Below are 22,328 nucleotides of genomic sequence, written 5' to 3' on the forward strand. Positions count from 1 at the left end.
GACTATTGACAATTTACCAGCCAAGTGCTGACTCTGACCCCCAAATAGCCAGTTTTAACTTAGGTGCTAATTTTCTTCGGCAATAACTTGGTTAAGTGCTGCTGAAAGTTAGTGGATAGCCCCGAACAAGCAATTTAACCAGTCAGCAGCCATTTCTGGTCAGTTAAATCATTTTGAATATTGACCCCATAGCATCTGTTTTGTAAAATAACTGTTCAACCAATGTTCCTTCTAAGTTGCATGAGAGTCCACTGCCTTCTCAAAAGCTGAGGTGCACTAGGTGGGTGGTTTCATGCCATACAGATTCAAATTAGTTTGAGGCCTTTAGCAGATCCTGTGGTTAGAGTGCAGCTGGTGGCCACCCAGGTCTCTTGCAGCCACATGAAGGGCTGCAGTATCCTCCTGTGGAATTTGCTAGTCCTCATGAAAGCGCCATTATAGATCGGGGGTCAAATTAGATGGTGGAGTTTGTGTTTGTTCCATATGGTAAGTGTAACGTCCTTCCCGAGCCAGTTTCCACCCCCTCACCCTGCACTGATGGGGAGAGAAGGGGATCTGCAGCAGCATGTCCAGATGCATTATCCTCCTTGGCCAATTGGGGCCCAACCTCTGCCTTGCACCACAGCTGTACTGTAAAAATAGCAGTTGGGGTCTGAGCAGCAGAGGCTGTGGGCTGATGAGCTGCTGTGGCTCTCTTCTTCCTGTCACCCAGGCAGTGTGGGAGAGTGTTCCAGGAACGGGATTAGGAGAAGGCTGTGTAAATTAGAGGCTGGAGAAGTTGGGGTTCTTAGTAAAATAGAGAGGCCGGGTTTGTTTGTTTGAAAAAGAGAGTGGATATGTGGTGTTTGCCTATGGGCACCTGGGAGAGAAATGAAAGTGGGAAGGGATTTGAAGTGGAGCGGGTCTAGAATCAGGGAAGAAGGGATCACAGAACCACTTCCTCCCTCCAAACTCCAGAACCTCCCTCACCCCTTCTATCCTATATTTCCTATCCTGCCCTATATCAGTGCCTGAAATTCAACACTGCTAAAATTTTCCAAAAGAACAAATAAACTTTTCAGACACAAAACAAGGGTGGAAATCTTATGCAAATACAAAATTACATTCTTTAATGTGCCACACAATTGCTGCTGAATTTTTTAACTTGCCACAGGAAATGGGCCTGTGCTTGTAGGGTACATTGCATGAATGGCATTTGGATGGTCTGTGAAAGGACTCTGTTATTAATACTGTTCTTCCCACAATCTGCATTTCCCACACAATACCTTTCGGTCTCCCAGCAGATTTAAAAATGTCTCCACACCGATAAAGCTATTTCCACACAGTATGACTGCTGGTATGCTGTGACAGATTTTGTCCTCTGTTTTAAATTTGTATTTCACTGTCCTGAGTAATCATACACATACCCTCTCTGATTCACACTGAGCACTCTTCCCTTTCCATGGCAAACTACAAAGCCTTCTAATAATCCACTACTGGTGATGCTGATTCCTGATATTCCTCTTAGGTCAACTGCAGAGTCTGTCAGACAGGTCTGACTCTCTTTCTGCAAGGGCTTTTACTTATAGCAGTAAACTATGCATATTTGTGTGGCTGATACCCGCAAATAGGTGGGAAAATGTGGGATACAAATGCAAATAAATAAATAAACATCCACCTCTTAAGCCCTGCATAGCCTGCCAGATCGATGCAGCTAATGTGAGTGCCTTCATTTCATTTGAAATCAACAACTTTTGCTATTCATTCTGGCAATCTCCACACTTGCCATTGAATCATTTCAAGTGTAGCGCGTTAGCACGGGCAGCTAAGTGGTTGTTCTGCTGTCTCATTGCCTTTTGCAACTAAAGATATTCTGTATATTTCCTGATATTGCTCCAAGCTCTACACTCTTGGAATATCTTGTGTAATTGAAAGTAACACCTTGAGCTACCGTTGAAAAAAAGTGTGAGCTCAATCCAAATAAATTGACCCATGGGCTAGAGAACTTCCATTGAAAAAATGTTTACAAAGAGTATAAGATGTGTCATACAGGGTAAGACCAAAGATCCATCAAGCTTAGCATCCTGTCTCTGACAGAGGCCAATCCAGGTCATAAGTCTATCTGACTAATAACAGCTGCTGGACTTGTCTAATCTCTTTTAACCCCAACTACAGTGCTTTGCAAAGCACTGTTGTACATTTCCACAAACTTCATTGTAAAAAATAAAATTCAAAATGCATTAAAATAAGTTTTCATCCATTGATCTACGTAACATACTCTATGCAGAGCTGCCAAGTTACCCATTCCAGGAGGGAGACTTTAGGGCCAGTCCTGGTTTTAAACTTACATCCCAAAGCAATCTGGGATTTATAGTCCATGATTGTCTCCATTGAAAACAGTGCTGCAGGTCCCATAATGCACCAGGATGAGGTTGGCAGTCATCCAGGACTGGCCCAAAAGTCTCCCTCCTGGAATGGGTAACTTGGAAGCTCTGCTCTATGGCAGCCATTCCCAATCCAGTCCTGGGGGCACACCTAGTTCCATCAGGTTTTCAGGCTCTCCACAATGAATATGCATGAAAGCGAGTTGTATGCAGTGCCTCAAGCATGCAAATCTAACTCATGAATATTCAGTATGCTGAAAATCTGATGGTACTAGTTGTGCTTCAGTGACTGAGATGGCAGTGGCTGCTCTATGTCTTTGCAATTTGTTAATCCAAATTATCGCCGTTGGAGGTTATTTTGTTGATTAGAACTTGCTGATTGAGATTCTATCATTCAGGTAACAACTGTAAGTTAATTTTTGAGAACCAGTATTTTGCTTTGTTTGACCATAATGTTCTGGCTGTAGTGTTTTTTCAAAATTGTTCTCAACTCAGTCCTTGAGGCATACCTGGTAGATTTCCAGGATAGTGCAAAAAACAGAAGAAACCAGTCTTCGCAAGAAAATCAACAAGAAACAAAACAGCGAAGATGACTAACAAAAGCAAAATAAAAAAATAAAATTATATAAAAAAAACATCCAATTTAAAAAAAAAATTTTAAATTAAAAATCACACAAAAAAAGACGACAATTGGGTTACAAAAATTGAGAAGTGAACTTTATTAGCCAAACGATAGCAGGGAGAAAGGAACTCGACACAGCTGTGTTTCGGCCATACAGGCCTGCATCAGGAGTCTTCTCACCATACACTGATTAATAATTCTATCCAATTGTGGAAGCAATATTTGTGCCTATTTTTGAATACTATAGCGCTAAGTCGTACTCGAAACAAAGTTGAGCAGAGAAAATCGGAGCGTCTCTGGTCTGTGAAATCCACAATGAATACACATGAGATAAATTTGTATGCATATATCCATTCTATGCAAATCTCTGTCATGCATATTCATTGTGGGTATTCTAAAACCTGACTGGCTAGGTGTGCCCCAAGGACCTGGTTGAGAACTCCTGTTTTTGGACAAGATGATTAGAAAACTGTTATCTTGCTTATCTTTAATCTTATGATGAAGAGGAAACTTATGATTGTACTTTTGCCATCACTAAGCACATTAGCATAGTGGTTCTCAACCCAGTCACTGAGGCACCTCCAGCCACTTGGGGTTTTGGGATATCCACAATAAATATGCATGAGATAGATTTGCATGCACTGCCTCCTGTGGTATGCATTGCAGATATCTTACTGGCTGGATGTGCCCCAAGGACAGGGTTGAGAAGTACATTAGCTAATTGCACACTTGATGAGTGAGGCAGCCATTCTCAACCCAGTTCAACCCAGCCAGTTAAATTTGCATACCATGGAGATAGGTTTTATCTCATGCATATTCATTGTACCATACAGTGACCACCTTATTATTTGATATTTCAATATGCATTTATTTCTTAAATTTTATCACTTCTCAAATTTTAATATGCATCTCATGTAGATATCATATACTAATTATCCTGACCAAACACTTCTCTCATTCATACATTCTTACTTCTACTCACAGCAAAACTTGCCACAATATATCCAATACACATTTTCAAGGTATTAACAGTTTCCTTGTTTTCAAGCCTGTATAACTAACATAATATCACTGACTGCTAACTATAGAAAATTCAGAGTCCCACTTAGATCACAAATGTCTATAACGTGTTATCACTCTTATGCAGTTGGTGCAGTTGGAGCTTCTTCTTAAGCCAAAACCAGCTACAGTTATATATAGTCCCGATAGTACAAGCAACGTCCTTATACGACCTTAGTGTTGTTTTCTGTAGAAAGGAAACTTGAGAATTGCGTGCTAAACCAAACGTTCCTGATGTACTTTCAGTTAGCTGTCGTTCGAAGAAGACCGCTGACACAGGTCTGATATCCAATTTCTTATACAGTCAACCCTACGCAAACGTTGCGTTTCACCCTAAGGCATCTTCAGGGGTTTGACTAAAAGGAAATTAGATATGATACCATGGGAATACAAATCATTTCCAAAACATTACTTTCAGCTTACACACATTATTAAGTACCTTGGATACCATGCCGGCTGTATTGAACGGACTGTGCTTCCTCCTTAGGAGACTGAAAAATAGCACTGCCGCTAATAGAACGCCAGCGCATGCGTGATGTGTATATATATATATATATACACGTAGAAACGCCTCCCCTCTCACAGCCCTGTCCAATCCACCCCTTTGTTCAGGCCAGTGGGTTGTACCGTATATAAACCTTTGTTCTTTGCACATCATCTTGTGAAGAATATTGCCCCCTTCTGTCGGATGAAATTGCGATAGCACCACAAATCTGAAATCTTCCACAGAGTGCCCCTTTTCGATCCAATGATCTACTAAGGGCATATCCAATTTCCTTAAGCGAAGGTTACTTAAATGTTGTGCAATGCGCAATTTCACCTTCTTGACAGTTTGCCCTATGCACCATAATGCACAAGGGCAAGTTACTGCATAAACTACCATGTCAGAATTGCAATTAGTTCTATCATACAGAAAAAATGTTTTGCACGTGTCTGATTAGGTATCTATATCCAGTTAGTTTGAATGGCATAGGGACAATATACACCATCTATCACATTTAGAGTGACCACCATCTGTTTTCTGCTCTCCTCTACCCTTTCTTAACAGCTCACCTAAGTTCCTCCCTCTTGTACAAGCATATCTGGGTCTATCTTCAAACCCCTCCAAAAGTCCCAACATAGGCCAATGTCTGCTAATAATATCTCTGATTTTAAAGATGCCATGTCCATTAGGTAGCACACATTAATTCGATTATCTTTCTTACAACTCTCCTCCTCTGTCTTTAATAACCATTCCCTTTGGGCATTGTGTGTGTGCACGTTTATAGGCCTTACGAATGACATTTCTGGGGTAACCTCTCTGAAGGAATTGATCATGCATTCTACATGAGATACATTTTATCACTTCTCAAATTTGAATATGCAAGAAATAAATGCATATTGAAATATCAAATAATAAGGTGGTCACTGTATAGTACATAGTATATTTAGACGAGTGACTGGTTTATGAGTTTGAACTCAGAATTTGGTTTATTTTTATGCATATTCATTGTGGATATCCTAAAAAACTGACTGGCTGGGCATGCCCCAAGGATTGGGTTTAGAGGCACTGTAGTAAGGAACCCAGCTGATATAATTAACTGGATTTGATTTGATGACATATAGAGCAGTGGTTGTTAAAGTTTTCTTGGGGGACCACCAGTCAGTTGGGTTTTCAGGCTATCCCTAATGAATATGCTTGAAAGAGATTTGCTTATAATGGAAGTGATAGGCATGCAAATCGCATGCATATTTATTAGGGATAGCCTGAAAGCCCAACTGGTTGGTGGTCAACAGGACAGACTGAGAACCATCTATCTTCATTGTATGCGCTCCAGTGGCATAGCCAGACGACATTTTGGGTGGGCACTATGTATATAGGTATGAGTAGTGTTTCTTGGGATGCTACAAAATAAGGTCTTAGAATGCACTTGATGATGGATTTCTGAGTAGTCTGCCTAACATTGAACCTGCAAATGGGTGGGAAAATGTGGGCTACAAATGCAACAGATAAATAAATAAATAACTGCTGCATTAACATAAACCACATACATAACAGAAAAACCATTACATTTTCTCATATCTTAAAATTGACCAGACATAAGTCTACTACAGTGGCAAACCTCTCAACACCCGACAGGATCTTGCAATATAAATTCACAGGAAATATGTATTCAAATTCTGGTAGCACCTCAATAATAGCAACTCTATCTTACCCTCTTCCCCATTTATCCCTGTAGCATGGTATCAGCCCTTCCCTTTCCAATCATTTATCCCACAGATGAGCCATACCCTAGCCCCCCACCCCTCCCTTTAGCCTAGCATCAGCCTTGTCCTACCCCTTACCCATCCTCCCACGGTCTGGCATCTCTTCTCCCCACCATGAAGGACACCAGCATTAAATTTAAGACTTTTTTTTAATGTCCTGGGCACTACAGAACCCACCTTCACCCAGAAACCTGCCTATATTAAATTTATTTAAGTTTTATTTATTATGATTTTAAATACTACAAAGATACATAATCTTTGAAAGAAAACACCAAGTTTCAAAAAAGAAAAGTTACAGTAGAAATTATAAAATTAACAATAAGCATTTGATTACTTGGCTAATTAGGCCACAATTTAAAGAATCCTCGAATTAGTTCAAAGGAAGTTAGATATAGGAAGTAATACCATGAAATTATAGGTTGTCTACCCTTTTAACTATTTAGAGCAGCTAAACGTTTGGTTCTTCTCCCTTGCTACCCTAAGAGTTCAGAAAATTGCACAATTGAATTGGTTCATAGAACACATATTTCTTATCTTTAAAGAATAAATTACATTTACAGGGAAATCGCAACCGAAAACGAGCGTTAAGTGATATAACCTCTTGTCTCATTTCTAAGAATTTCTTTCTCCTTTGTTGAGTCCACTTTAGAAATGTCAGGAAAAATCAACACTTTCCCACCTAAAAATTCAGGTTGGGTTTTTTGAAAATATAGTCTCAATAAGGCTTCTTTGTCCTGCAGAAAAACAGAAGAGACCAGAAGTGTAGCTCTAGTTTTAACTTCTTCTTTAGATTGTTTCAGAAAAGTAGAAATATCTAATTCATCCACAGATGTTTCATGTTGCATTTGATCTTCCTGTCTCAACTGATTATCCTGTAGATTGAAGATAGTAGACAAATAGTATAACTTCTGGACAGGTGGAAAAGAATGTTCTGGATACTTAGTTTTCTTTTAGAAATTTATGAAACATTTCTCTTGGTACTATAAATTTTGAGTATGGAAAATTAAGCATTCGAAGAGTTAAATTCGTTATGTTCTCTAAATTTTCAATTTTACGGTGTAGAAGTAGTCTATCTCCTGCAACCTGAGCTTGAGTCTCTTGAATTTTAACCATGTCCGTTTCCAGTTTAGATTGTCTAACGGAAAAAACTTCAATATTTCTCTTAACTTCTCTTACTTGTACAGAGTTATTTAAGGAAACTGATACAAAAGAAGAACAGACCTTATGCAGGGTTTCAAGGGCAGCGATATTTCTTGTGGTCTTTTCAATGGCTGAATTGCCAAGGCACACAATGAAATCTCCTCGGGTATAATTAGCTGAAACAACTTCCAACATTGCCTCACCCGTCACCATATTCAAAGACCGCTGGTTGTCTTCCACTAGTAACTGAGGATGCAAAACCTGAGAGATATTCTCATTAGCCACTTCCCCGATCGAGGCACGCCTCCCCTTCGAAGCTGCACTTACAGGTAGTCTCGGCACAATTGCCTCATCTGGTTGTGGTAGTGGAGGACTAGCTGGTCCTGCCGGGCTGAGCGATAAATCTCTCTCTAATCCAGGGCTCTTCCTCGCCCCGGAAACAGAAGCACCCGAAATCGGGGTTGATACCAAAAAGGCTGTGATAGAAGCTTGGCGAGGTGAAAAGGCTTCTGGCCTCAGGCCAGGAGGTCCATTAGGCATCCCTTTCCTCTTTGGCATGCTCATTCAGAAAACAGGTAACAATTCAGAGGTAATTTCTGTTCTTAGTGGAAAAGCGTTCTCATAGCCTTCCTATTTTGCCGCCATCTTGGATCCTCCCCCCTATATTACATTTAAAACATTTTTTTTTTTAATTTTAACCTGGGCACTGCAGAGAACACCCCCCCAAAACCCATCAAGGCATCAACATGAAAAATATATAACCTTTTTAGATTGTAACCTGAGCATTATAAAAATTTATTGTTGGTGGGTTTCTGGGTGGGGATAGGCTCTTCACTGCCTAGTGAAAAAAAAGGTATATGTAGGAATAGAACAGGTAAGCATGAATTGATTTTTTTTACTCTTTCAAAAAGTGGAAAGACTAGGGCACACTCCATGAAAGTTGCATGGTAATACTTTTAAAACAAATAGGGGACAATATTTTTTCACTCAACAAATAGCCAAGCTCTGGAACTCATTGCTGGAGGATGTGATAAAAGCAGTTAGCATATCTAAATTTTAAAAAGTCTGAACAAGTCCATAAACTGCTATAGAGGTAGATATGGGAAAAGCCACTACTTGTGTATGGGGTTGGTAGTGTGGGGCATACACAGATAACACTCTTTTGTGGTGTTATTGGGAACGTGACACAGTATAGATTACAAAAGAATGTGACTCTCTGCCATGTTTCGGCATTAGACAAGGTTGTGTCAGGAAAGCAATGCATTAGACAAGGTAGTGTCAGGAAAGCAATTGTGCTGCCTTTTATCTACAGACCCAAATTCATAATGAAAAACTAACTCCACACCCAAGGATATTATAAAAATAGATTGGTTATTTATTTACAATAGCAGCAAGAACAATGAAAGAAGAATGACAGGGATGGTCTAATCTTTATTCAGGCTGAGGCAAATGCACACAGAGAGCCCTGAGAGACTTTTAGTTCAGCCCGTGCCTGAACTAGACCCCCGACTTCGTCAGGCAAAAGGCCTGATATATTGCCATGGTGAAATCTAGAGGGAAGCCAACCTGCCCCCCACCCCAGGGTGAACCCTTCGCTCCTTTACCTTCTGCTGCTCTAGGAGCATTTCCACTGCTTCAAACTGCAGTGACTGATCCGGTGCACAAGATGGTTCCTGGCAAACTTGGAACTACCATATCCAACCCCTGCCCACTTCCAACATGGGTGATTAGGTTGCTGCAGACCCTGTACCTCTGCAAAACTGGAAATTTGCACCTGACCCCTCTAAACCTCCGCACCCACAAGCACAGCAGCACTGACCCATTCTCTACTCATACGCAACATGTGAAAATCCTCCCTCTCTGCCTGCTCACTCCCCAAAGAAGTGAGAAGACAGACCACCAGACCACAGCTGTAGGGAGTCCTTTCTCACTGCTGGCAACAGAGTCCAAATACTTTAACACTACATCACTCCTTTTGTTGTTGTTGTTATTGCCAGCTGTCCCCCTCTGACACAGGGAAGGGAAGCTGAGGTGACTGGTAGCGCTCAGCCCCACCTAGACTCATGGGCAAGGGAATAGGAATGGAGGAGGGAGGGATCCAGCCACCCAGGTGTTACACCCCCGAGGCAAGGAGAGCCCCCCCAAGGACCACCTTCATTTTAATTTGCACTGGTTTTCTGTTCTTAGTACAGTTCTTGCCCCATTTTAGCATTCATAAACATGCAATCACAGTTTTTTTTTTCTCTGCAGCCAGTGTAGCTGCTCCTGGTTATCTTACATCATTGGCTAGGAAGTTGCTTACTTCCCCCAGAGCCCATGTAGGCCTAGTTATAGCACAGGCTTGTAGGGAGACATGGGCCAATAATGTTTCCCCTCCTCCAGCTTTGGTCACAGTCCTAAATGTATTATATTACACACTGAATTTATAGTCTGCAAAACTTACTCGGTTCAAAGTGGATTACAACAGAAAGCCAGAATACTACATCTGGGAATTGCAATATAAAAACACCACACCCACTGTAATAAAACCAACCCACATATTTTTTTTTTTTAAAGAAAGTTTTAAGCTGCTTAAGAAATATTAAATAATGTCATAAAGATCAAACTGATGGAGATGTTGCAACCCTATTTAAGGTCAATACTCACAGTTTGGGAAGAACTGACATAATACCTGTAAACATTGCCGCTTCTTCATCATCATGGTAAGGGAGATTTGAATTTTTCAGCAGCAGCCATTTTCTAACATGATGGAAGGGCTTGCTTGGATCTGTGACAGTGTGCAATGCCACGAAAGCCGTTTCTAATTTAGAACAGCTCTCTTGGGCTAAGTATTTGGAAGAGACAGCAATTTCACATTCACAATTTTTACTAATTTTTGGCTTGTTGAGAGCAAATCTAGTTCCATTTACCCAGAAGCTCTCTAGCGCCTCTTCTATTCTTCATTTCATTTCTTACAAATTGTACTACGATCTATCAACCAGCCAAGGCAGTGTACAACAGGTTGAAACAATCCTGGCATTTTTCATTAAAGGGCCAGTAAATGAAAGTCCACCGTTCTGTCCAATGGCCCAAGCATTCTGCAGGCAAAATAAGGACTGGAAAGCAGACCAACATCTCACCCAAAAAAAAACAAATGTAGTGGAGCAGGGACCTCAGTTTTTAATGCAGAACACAATGCATGTAGCAGACGGAGAGCAGCTGGCCTCACTGTCTTCATGGATACTGTGTTCTCTTTAATTATTCCCACAGGACACAAACAGAATGAGCTTTCCTAAAGCCTGGAGGCTACTCCCTGTCCTCAACCAACCTGTTTTTTGCCCAGCCACCAGTGTGTTTGTTCTTATATTTCCCTTGGGACTAAGCTGCACAGAAAGCAGTGGCACTATAACCCCCAGCATGCCCTTAGCTCCAAGCTGGAGCCCGAATCTCAGTATTTCCCATTAAGAAATTAAGCAGCTGCTACAGTACCATTCTGCTTGTGCAATGGAATCCTTGTGGCTGCCCTTCCATCCTCGGATAGAACCTTCACTCCTGTTCCCAGATTCTCAAACAGGGGGGGAGGGGGGCTTCTGTTACTGCACCCAAGAGCTAAATCTGGCCCTATGGATACCCTTGCTGCTGGCTTAGAGGACATTTATGCCAGGCCTTCCCTGTTCTGCTTTACACCTCCTCTCTTCTGAAACCTCAACCCAATCCTTGGCACATACCCAACCAACTAGGCTTTCTGGAGATCCACTGATAATGCCTCCATTGTGTGCACCTCATCTGTACTCATTGTGAATATTCTTGAAATCTTGACTCAGTGGTCTCGCAGGACATTTGAGAACTACTGCCATACAAGGTACAGGTAAACTAGGCAAATGCCTGGGTCCCAAATGTTTAGGAGCTCTCTCAGAGGTGTTAATAGCTCCCAATGCAGATTTCTGCCCCGGAAGAGGGGATCAGACCAGAAATCTCACCAGCTCCTTTCTGTTATTCTTGGCAGCAAACAGCACTTCTTACAGCTGCTTCTTCCTCTGCAGTCAGAACCAAGCTGGGCCTCATTTACATTTAACAATTGTAAGTATTTGCAGTGATACAGCTGTGCCAGCAGGTGGTGCAGCATGCACATGCAGTAATTCTAGTGCTGTAGCATCACAATGGCATACAGTACCAGAGTATTCATGCAAAAATAAAACTTTAACTTTCTAAATTTCTTGATGTGTGCAAATGGAATTTCTGTGTAGCAGCACCAAGTTTCTGCTGTGACTGCTTTTTCTCCAATTGCACCTTAAATGGTGTACAATAATTATGATCCTATATAATAATTTGCACCTCCAACATTCCATATCTGGCTGCCTGGGTTTGTAACATCTCCTGATGTCAGCCAGCCTCCAGCGTTCCATTCCCCCTCACTGCCCCGCCCTTGCGTCAAGACATAATGACATCAGAGGGCAGAACAGTGAAAGGGAATGGAACGCTGGAGGCTGGAAGACGTCAGATGTTACGAATGGAACGGAAGCCAGCGCCAGCCAGCCAGAGAATGTTCAGGTACAAATCGAGGGATGGGAGGGAAGGTGAGGGCAGGACAGGGCAGAGGAGAATTGATGGACATGGGCAGGATGGGAGGACAGTAGAGAATTACGGGACACGGATGGGAGGGCAGGGAAGAGGAGAATCGCTGGACATGAAGGGCAGGGGAGAGAGAAAAAAAAAGCTTTTATGATAGCCTTCCTAGGCCTCGTTTCATTGTTGAGGAAACGGGCACGGTTCCACTAGTTTAATATAAAACAACTTACTGCAACCCATTTCAGTTCTTTTAAAGGCATGCACAGTCATGTTAGTTAAGGTGACTAAACATTACTATTTTTTTAATGCTGTGCAAGTACTGGGTGTGTAGTACAGCTGCTTAATAATGTCACCAGGCATTATGAAAGCCATCCTTTCATTGGCTAGTACTTGAAAAATTCAGCCAGGTTCATTTGCAGTACTTTTGTGTCCAATAGTCATGTGAAAGGCCTAACCGGTGAAGCGTTTGGAAGTAGGCCGATGTTTATGTTGGGCACGGAAAGGTGCATTACACCACCTCCCCTCTTCAAGCACCAGTGTTGTGGGTGGACAGTTGTAGATTCTTTTTTATTATGCTTTTTTTTTTTTTTTTAAACAGTAACTACATAAGACATCTGGTGCTAAGGTTTGTGTCAAAAGAAATACCACTAGCAGTTCATGGTGCATAGCCATCCTTTACACAACTACACTACTGCCCTTTTAGATTTGTGCACAGAATGCAAACTTGAGTTGGCCTCGGCCTCAGCCCCAGCCATTTGATCTTGCAGCTGAGCAAAGTGCCACAAATGTGAGTGTAAATTGCAAACACTTTTTCATTCTGAGAAAAAAAAATAAAAGTATGGAGCTGGTTACCTCAGTTTGCATCCTGCAGCCATTAAGGCTGGAATCGTATATGAAACCAAAGCGCTAAACTTTATGTAGCAGCTGAATTTTAGTTATAACCAGAAAAACACTGCCCCCCACCCCCACCCCACTGAGAAACAGATTTTCAATTCTAACTGAACCCACCCACCCACTACTGCCTTCCTTGTGGCACGATGTCATTAGGTTGCTGGCTCTTGCACATCCAGCCCCACATTACTGCGATGAATTTGAGGTGTGCTTGCAGCTCTCTCCTGCAGTACTCAGATTAGCTATTTGAACTGTGGCAGCTGACTGGACCTCAGGGGAGGGAAAGAGGGATCACTGATTCAGCTGTTGCACTATGGCAGTTGCCATGGGAGAAGGCAATGAGAGAGGCTGGTATTGGTGAGGACCAGATGCTGTAGCATTTAGTTCCTGCCAGCAGGACCCAGTCTTCATATTGTTGAACTGGTTGCCCCAGGAAGGAAGGGTCCAGAAACCAGAATGGCTGGGGGAGTCCAAAGAGAGAGAAGCTTACACATTTTTCTCTCAGAGGCAGCAGGAAAACAGTAAGTACACAATTATGAAGGGGGACAGACATATAGTGGAAGATGAGACAACACTGGGATGTGAGCTAGGAATGTGTACAGGAGCTGCAGGAGGGATGGGATGGTGCTTGGAAAGAAGTGAGAGTGGTAGGACGTGAGCAAACTGTTCTGGGAGAAAGCTCTGAGAAGGAGTGAACGTTTTTTTTTTTAACACAGAAACACGAAGGCAGAGGTAAAGACCATCGGCTATCCAGGTTGCCCATCCATGCCACCTACTCTCTCTTCCTCTCCCTTAGAAATCCTATGCACTTGTTTCAGTCTTTGTTTCGACCACAAATTCACTACCCTTTCTCTGAAGAAGTATTTCCTCAGGTTACTCCCGAGTCTCTCCTTTCATCTTCATCATATGTTGCCTCATTCCTGAGCTTCCATTCAACTGAAAGACTTGCCTTCTGTGCATTTATAGAGAGACTGCTTAGGATAGGAACAAGGAAAACAGACCGTAACTGCTGGGGGAGGGGGGGGGGGGGCTGAGAGAAAGATTAACTTGAGGGAATGATAAGAAGGCCTTAGGGAGAACACAGTGGAATCCCCTGAAAACTGTGCCAAAACTTTTAATTTTCTGATGGAGTTATACACATGGATTGACATTCAGCCATCAGTGTATTTCTTTTAAACACTGACTGCAACAGTCAAAAAACTTAAAAAAAAATACAGATATTCAGTGCTAGTATGATATCCGGATAAAGTAGGGCTGAAAAATGACTGTATCTAGTGTAGAGATATGGTGCAGCTAAGGGCCACTACTGGAATGGTGGGAGCTCAAGTTTAAAGGACCAGGCCTTTTGGAAACTTAGGCCAGGCTAAAAATCAGATGGCTTGTACAGCCGGAAGCCTGCTGGAAAAGCAAGGACCGGCCTAGAGCCTAGACTGAGGCCTAATTGGAAAAAGAATGGTCTAGGAATCTGAAATCAAAATGGAATCGCTCATCTGTGAAATGGCTTCCTTCATCTCTATATTAAAGTTAGAAGAGGCTTCTTTTCATAGTTGACAGTTGATAAATTGTGAAATATCCTAAACTCAAGAAAACAAATTGGAAAGTACCCAAGATCATCAGGTAGCAACAGGAGAATAGGAAAGTCCCAAGGTAAGATAGGGGAACAGTGTTGGACCATCTGTCCGAAAGGGAGGGAGATCTTCCTGAGGAGCATCTTGCGGTTCGGCATGAAAAGGGGGTCATTTGTGTAAACAAGTTTATCACAGGAGTGTATGAGAGCCCATTGATTTGAATGCAAGCAAAAGAGTATAAAAAGACTGACAGCAAATGTATGTTGTTCGAGATCTCCAAAAGGCATGCTGTCCTGCGGACCTCCACACCTTGATCGCCTCGGGTATCATCTTATCCTGTATTATATTGGTGAGTTGGCAAATAAAACTATATATCTTTGAAACCTATCTCCTTCCTTTCTTATATAACATCTAAAGGTGTAACTATCTCCTTGGGTTGGAATGGGTATTAGGGAGCACTTCTACACCTCTACACAAACCCCCGAGTCAGATGATGACAGGGTTAAGCCTTCTAGTGGTTCTCTCTGGTGAGTGGAACACCAAATGGCACTACCAGACTGAACCTGGGGGAACAGCTATCCCCCCATAAAAATCACTAGACAGCTAGCCTGTTAGCAGTCTGAATATCATTACTAACCAGATAACTGTTGGCTCCACCCACACACCACCCCAGCACAATCCAGATAATAACAGGACAAGCAGTAATGATTTTCAGCAGCACTGGCTGAATCTTGTCACTGAAAACCACCAGACAGCCTCAGCTAATGGCACTTACCTGAACAGCTGGTGGCATTATTTGGACATTCTTTGACCAGTAAGTGCTTCAGATGTGGAGCGAATAGTTTTACAAGGGTAGTTAGTGCTGATGAACTCCCAGGGTCTCACTTCTCAAGGCATAAAAGCCTTTCCTTGTTACAGGCCACCCTAGGGACAGAACAGTCTTTCTACCCTTTCACAAAGTCCTTAGAATTAAAATAAAGGCACTTCAGGGGTTACCATGATGTTGTTTATTTATATTATCATGTGTTCAAACTTATGAAATGTAAGTTTCTTTCTGTGCTGAAATCTAGCAGCACCCTTTAACCTTATATCAGCAAGAAATGCAACAGGGCTCTTCCTATCTCACGATAGGCAGAAGTGAGAGTGGCCAGAACAGGCTCCCAGGCCAGTGCCTACTCAGTAACTCCAAGCAGCAACAGCTTAAGGCATTACATACCACATTTAAGCCAAGCCCACATGCTAGTGTTTCCTATCGGGCTATTATTTAAATGCAAACCTATGCTGGGTTTAGCTATAAATAGGTACAACAGCTAAAGTGCTGAGCCGCTGGAGAAGTGTGCTCTTAAGGGCCCCTTCTCCAATTCTCCACCACTCAAACAGCTCTCCACAGAGCTCTGGAGGGGTGTTACAGAGGTGCTGATTTGCATGAGTCACACTCACCAACACATTGAAGCAAACACCATCACTCTTCACCACAGTATCCTTCCCAAAGTGCTGCAATCCCAGAATTCCACATGTCTTCAGCTGCACCTGTGGCAGCAGAATGCACTGCTTGATCAATCTGTATATGGCCACCTTAATGCTACTGCGCAGCTCAGTGGGGGTAGTGTTGCATGCTGTAACAGGCAAGTGTGGGTTACCCACAGTGCTTTGCAGAACCCACAAGTCTTTGCTACTGTTGACAAATGTTGCCACAACTCGCTGGCTGACCACTGTGTAAGGCATTTCCTGTGGCAAAGTGACAGGATGTCGGGGACTAGCCCTGTATTGCAGAGCAAGATCGATTAGGGGAAGGATGTCCTTGCTCCGCAGAGGGAGAGGGGAATCATGATCCCACCACTTAGCTTGTAGAGACTCAGCATCACCATCCTGCACAGCCTTCAGCACTCCACCTAAAAGGAAAACAAATCTGGTTAGTGGTTCCACAGATCATAAGCAAGCTACAAAAGTAAGACCTGCCCATCCTGTGCCAATCCACTGCTTTTGTCTGCTTGTAAATGCTAACTGGCACATTAGTTTTTTTTTTTTTTTTTAAATATATTTTTGAAGGGGGCAGAGAATGGACATGGAAGCGTTAACATTTTCACTAGTACCTGTTAACACAGAGTTAATGCAGAAGGCGGTGAGTGCTCCTGTGTTAACTTTTTACAGGTACTGCACACTAATGTGAACATTAATACATGAGCTAAAAATGGAAAATGCCCTAAAAAAAAGTGCCTATGTTAAAAATCTGGGCTTAGCGCATGGGAAAGTCCACAAAGTTTTTTCATGAAAATATTATGTAATATGTTTTTTTGCATAAAAATCAATAAAGAAAATTAAACTTAAAACATGCTAAACCTAGATTTCAGCACACTTTAGTAAAAAGGCCCCATAGTCTTCAGGATGATTTCTGATTCCAATCAACATATCTTAAATTCAAATAAACAATATCTTCATGTTATTTAATTTTTTCCTTTCTAGGGATTTCTCCTGCTGTGCTGTTAACTGAGCATGTTTGTTGGGCCAACAAGAGAATATGTTGTGATTTAATATACATTCTTTATATATTGTTTACCATGCATTTTGAAATATATGTTTAGTTACTGTTGATGTGATATACTTGCACGTCAAGCGTGCAACCATCTCAATGCCATTGATAAATAGAATTACATAGTCTATCATTTTCTCTCATTTATTTTATTTTGAGTTGATTTATTTTTATATTCCTGATGCAGGCACACTGTGCAAAAACATGGCTACATCAGGTACCCTGATGCCAGAGGATGTCTAGTAGCGCTTTAGAAATGATAAGTAGTAGTAGTAGGATGTGCTAACAGCAGTTAGCGTGTCTGGGTTTAAAAAAAGGTTTGGGCAAGTTTGTGAAGGAAAAATCTACAGTCTGTTATTGAGATGGACATGGGAGAAGCCACTGCTTGCCCCAAGATCAATAGCATTGAATGTTGCTACTAATTAGTTTTTTGCCAATTACTTGTCACCTGGATTGGCCACTGTTGGAAGTTGGATACTGGGATAGATGGACCACTGGTCTGACCCAGTATGGCTATTCTTATGTTTTAATTTCATTTTAAGAAGCCTATTTCTTTTTATGGTGTATGTTTGCCAATAGTTGGAACGTATTGAACATTTTAAATTGTGATTATATTTCCATAATTTGTTTTGGATTGGCTACCCTTTCACTCTTCTGGCAATTTCTAAATGCCATGTATTAGGTAAATGAGCTATTTGAAAAATGCTCATGCTCCATGCAGGTGCAAGTATGTGCTGATGGTTCTCTTTACATTAATGTAACACCAGGACATGTTGTTCTGCTTTTTGCCCCACCCTGAAGCTGCCATTCTAGGCAACCTCCTACTCTGCTTAATGGTTAAAAGCAAGCCCTGACTTACAGCTTTAGAACTGACAGAGCAGAGGCATGTTTTGAATTTTAGAAAGATACTCCAGAGGGAATTCTGTACAGACACCATCAGTAGCTTTCCTCAATCCCTCTCCTTCCCAGAGATGGCACCACAAGAGGTGATGGTGATCAGCGGCACATAGGGACTCGTCCTCCTCCTCTGCCATCCTAGGCCCAAGTGTTCAACCATGCAGCTATACCAAGGTTTGCCCAGTTCAAATGAACACTTGGAGCTAGGATGGCAGAAGAGGATACATGCCTGATGTGCAGCTATTCATCTCCTTTTCCTCTTGCTGTGCCACTCAGGGCAGGGAGTGAAGACAACTCAGCTACATGCTGCAGGGGTTGCTGAAGCAAGCTTAGGGAAGGGGGTCACACTATAGAGGTGGTCGTGTATTTATTGATTGGATTGATCAATTGGGATTTATTAACCATCTTTAAAGACGGTGTACAATAACTACGATTTAATATAAAAAATTTACATTGTGTTAATAATATAAGAATAGTAAAATGACCAGATGTAAGCACAAAATACAATCAGGTAAAGGAGACAGACAATGACATGATACAGTATCAGTTCCTGAATCAGCGGGCTGGGGGGGGGGGGGGGGTGAACAACAAGCCTATAGGATTTGAAATGAAACGCAAGCTTGAGGGCATGCCATGAGAGGGGGCGGGGAAGCAATGTTGAGAGGAGAAACAATGAAAGCTAGACATATATGCCTGAAGGAAGGAGAGAGAATTTGAGATGGGGCTATAAGGAGAGGGGAGGAAGTGGCAGAAAGAAGGTGAAGTGGGAGTACACAATCAGAATAGAGACAGAGAAGTAAGGTATGTGCCTGGGGAAAAAAAGAGAACAGAAAAAGATAGGGGTATTTTGTGGGGGTACAAATAAGGCAAGGTGGTCAAATGTGACAGGGAAGAATGATGAAGAGGTCAGATCTTGTTGGGCGTTAAAAAAAAAAAAAAAGCAAACAAAGGAATGGGGGTGCATGTGAAGACAGAAGAATTGAAACAGGATTGTGGAGGGAGGTGGATTTTTTCCCATCTGGGGAAAGTGTAAGGTTTCATGATAGAGAGAATTCTGCACAAGAGAAAAAAAATACAAATAAATTATGCAGTTTTTAAATACATGCACAGAATTTTAAAAAAATTGTACAGAATTCCCCGGGAACAGAAAGATAAAGATTAGCTATAGTATATGGTAACAAACCACTTTTTCCTCATTGTAGAACACAAAGGAAGGAGACATTTTCCCATGTTTTATCGCAACATACTAAATTCTCTCGCCACTGTACAACGTATAGAAATGTCACCCATCCTTAGACATACAAAGTCCACTAGGGCACCTGTGGGGTCTGCTAAGAAGGTGAAGCGGATCCAACAGGGCCCACGCTCCTCAACAGCCAGCACTGTGCAAGGCTCACACTCGAGTCCAGTCTCCTCCTTCACTTCCCTTTTCAAGGCTTCCACGATGGTCTCGTTGGCCTCCATCCTGCCAGCAGGAAGGTACCACTTCCCATAACAGTCTTGCTTGGCTTCCTGCATCATCAGCACCTCTCCCTGTCAAAACAGCGAGAATCGAGACAGAAATGAGTGCTGCGATCCACAGGAAACCACCGACAGCGCCCACATGGTGCGCCAGAAGCTGGGCAGACATCCCTGAGCCCACTGCGTCGAGCCTCACCGTCTCGTTCAGCAGAACACCCGACACAACGTAGCAGACGGTCTCCCGCAGGACCACAGGCTGCAAAGACTGCGAAGGCGTATCATAGGTATCAGGTACCGGCAGACCCCGTCCATCCAATACCACCTGCAGGGCCACCTCCAGCGGACCGGAGCCCATTGCTTACCAGGCAACCTGCGCCGCCACTTTACATCCGCTTTTATTTACCTTCGTTCGCTTTACAGCTGCCGCCGTAAAGCACGTTCAGAAAGCGTCGCAAATAAGTCACATACTAGGGGACGCGGCACGAATGGAACAATGGCTGCGATCACGTGGAAAGGAAGGCATGAGGCATTGCACAGACGGCCAGTCGAATCACGTGCTAAGGGAGTGGTGGTGACGTATTATGGCTGCATGAGTCACGGCCTGGCTGGAAGAGTGTTTGATTGACTGCCAAAAAATAATTCTTAAAAAAAAAAAAAAAATCATCTGTATTGAAGTTATTTAACAATACAGTAGTACAAAATCATATAGAGCCGAATTGTATTCGTTATCAACATGTTATATGTATGTCTACAACGAGGAACAAAACGCTTCAAACAGGAAGCATAAAACAAGATGATGACAAATGAGCAGATGAGAGGAAACAATCTTAGGAGAACTCTTATTTAAAGAAAGATAATTTGAGTGTAAATTGCAGGTTCTGTTTTGAATATATTTGTAACTTGCTTTCCCCTAACCTCCCCTCTTTTACCTCCCTACCTTTCCCTCCTCTGTTACTTGATAGTCTTTGATATGACTATTTGATTATTCCTTGTATTTTGCATTTTTTTAGCCCTGTATCATTATAAATTAATAAAAAATTTCAAGATCAAGAAACAATCTTAGGTACACTGGAGATTGCTGCACGTTTAGATAAATAATGATCAAATTTAAGCCATTTACGTTTACAAATTGGGGAAATGAACTTTAGTGAAATGCCTTCATATTTTCTAATTCCATATCATCAAGCTGATCAATCCATAGACTGGTGGGTTGTGTCCATCTACCAGCAGGTGGAGATAGAGAGCAAACTTTTGCCTCCCTATATGTGGTCATGTGCTGCCGGAAACTCCTCAGTATGTTCTCTATCTCAGCAGGTGGTGGTCACACACAGCAGCAGCTCTGGCTAGGCCTCCAAGCCTAATTTTTAGGTTTTGTTGAGTGCCTGGGGTTGAGGGCTCTTTTGAGCAAGTGCAAACCTGGTGGTGCCAGGTCCCTCCTTTTCTCCCCCCTCCCGCTGGCTCCGTTTAAAAAAAAAAAAAAAAGAATTTTTAAACGTCCTTAAAGGCGTTTATTTCGACGTTTATTTAAACGTTCATTGCAGCTACTCACTGGGACACCAGTTCGTTACAGCTCGGAGCGGACAGCAGGTAATTTTTACCTTTTTATAGCGGGCAGGGGGTTCCCCGATTCTTCTCCTCGTGGCATATGGCGTCGGAGGGCGAGGGCGCAAAGGGTCGCTCCCCGGATCGCTTGAGCGCTTCTAGAGGGGATGCGGGGGTCTTACAGCCTGATTCGCCCTTGTTGGGTGACAGTTTCGTGACCGATGAATGTCCCGGTCCTTCCTCCGGCGTGGCGGTTTTTCCCGCCATAAACGCCCATCCCCCGCTCCTCGCCTCCGCCATCTTGGCCGGCCACGCGGCTCGGACGGCTTCTTCGTGGGCCGCCCTTGAGGTTGGAGACATTAATGCCATGAACGCCCTTAATTTGGGCGACGGCACAAAAGCGGCTAAAGTTAAGCGCCGTTCTTCCCGCGCGGCTCCTTCGCGGAGTGTTGCGCCGGACGCCATTTTGGATGCGCAGCATGTCTCTCCCCCGCTCTTGCGAGCGCCGGTTGAGGGTGCGTCTAGGGCTGTTGCCCAGGCTGCGGAAGTGCACAGTCTGGGGGGTTTTTCCCCCGTGTTTGTTTTGCTGCTGCATCAGGCTTCCTCATGCAAAACGCTGCCCCTGCTCCCTCGTCTGGTAAAGAGGTTGAGGTTCCCAGAGGTAAACGCCCTCGGGTTGATTCCCAGGCCTTGGAGGACTTTGTCTCCTCCGATGTAGATGAGGGCAGCGTGTCTGAGGTTTCCCAACGGTCCTTTGCGGATTCCTTGGAGGAGACGGATCCCCGCTCGCATGGAGCGGATGACCCCTCTGCAGCGGCTCTTTAGCTCAGAGGTTTTGCCCAACCTGTTAGTGCAGGCCATGGGCATTTTGAAGATTTCCTCTCCGGAGGACGTCTCTCCCTCAGCCCCTGTTGGCTCTGCCATTATGCTGGGGACGAAGCGCCCGCCTAGAACCTTCCAGATGCATGATGCCATGCACTCCTTAATTTCGGCTCAATGGGATGTCCCGGAAGCGAGCCTTAAAGTGGCTAGGGCTATGTCCCGCCTCTATCCTTTGGCTGTGAGTGAACGTGAGGCCTATCTGTGGCCTACCGTGGATTCTTTAATCACTGCGGTGACTAAGAAAACGGCGTTGCCGGTGGAAGGTGGCACGGCCCTAAAGGACGCCCAAGACAGAAGATTGGAGGCGGCCTTAAGGTCGTCCTTTGAGGCGGCTGCTTTAAGTTTGCAGGCCTCAGTTTGCGGCTCCTATGTGGCCAGGGCGTGCCTGACTATGGTGCAGCGGGCTTCCCCCTCGGATCATTCCTTGAGGGCTGTTTGGCCGGCCCTGGAATCGGGCTTAGCCTATTTGGCAGTCTTGCTGTATGATGTCTTGAGAGCCTCAGCTAAAGGCATGGCTCAGACAATCTCTGCGCGGCGGTGGCTTTGGCTGAAACATTGGTCTGCTGACCATGCCTCTA

At 43.2% G+C, this 22,328-nt stretch overlaps 1 protein-coding gene and 1 long non-coding RNA gene across 4 annotated transcripts; one reads left to right on the forward strand and one right to left on the reverse strand.

Moving 5' to 3' along the window:
* Positions 1–3,407: 3,407 nt before the first annotated feature.
* On the reverse strand, positions 3,408–19,815 carry NUDT18 (nudix hydrolase 18). Of its 3 annotated transcripts, XM_030201993.1 has the most exons (4): positions 19,523–19,814; positions 19,185–19,398; positions 15,879–16,330; positions 3,408–4,400 (listed from the first exon to the last, which is right to left on the reverse strand). In XM_030201993.1, the coding sequence occupies exons 1-4, from the start codon at positions 19,679–19,681 to the stop codon at positions 4,389–4,391; spliced, it is 837 nt and encodes a 278-aa protein (XP_030057853.1). In that variant the 5' UTR covers positions 19,682–19,814; the 3' UTR covers positions 3,408–4,388. The 3 variants fall into 3 exon arrangements, with proteins under 3 accessions (XP_030057853.1, XP_030057852.1, XP_030057850.1); XM_030201992.1 differs by lacking the exon at positions 3,408–4,400 and having other exon boundaries at positions 14,966–16,330; positions 19,263–19,398; positions 19,523–19,815; XM_030201990.1 differs by lacking the exon at positions 3,408–4,400 and having other exon boundaries at positions 14,974–16,330; positions 19,523–19,812.
* Positions 8,469–9,978, forward strand: LOC115469396. Its single transcript, XR_003942001.1, has 2 exons — positions 8,469–8,672; positions 8,704–9,978. It is a non-coding gene; the product is annotated as an uncharacterized LOC115469396 (long non-coding RNA).
* Positions 19,816–22,328: the final 2,513 nt, after the last annotated feature.

Source organism: Microcaecilia unicolor, chromosome 4 (genome assembly GCF_901765095.1).
Source record: "Microcaecilia unicolor chromosome 4, aMicUni1.1, whole genome shotgun sequence".
Taxonomy (NCBI): domain Eukaryota; kingdom Metazoa; phylum Chordata; class Amphibia; order Gymnophiona; family Siphonopidae; genus Microcaecilia; species Microcaecilia unicolor.

What these genes read in the sequence shown, in the direction of transcription:
- NUDT18 (XM_030201990.1), bottom strand. Translation starts at nt 19,681, where the DNA reads ATGGGCTCCGGTCCGCTGGAGGTGGCCCTGCAGGTGGTATTGGATGGA. An exon ending in GTGTTCTGCTGAACGAGACG is followed by an intron (nt 19,399 to 19,522) that starts GTGAGGCTCGAC and finishes CTGTTTTGACAG; the next exon opens with GGAGAGGTGCTGATGATGCA. An exon ending in CTTCTTAGCAGACCCCACAG is followed by an intron (nt 16,331 to 19,184) that starts GTGCCCTAGTGG and finishes TTTTCCTTTTAG; the next exon opens with GTGGAGTGCTGAAGGCTGTG.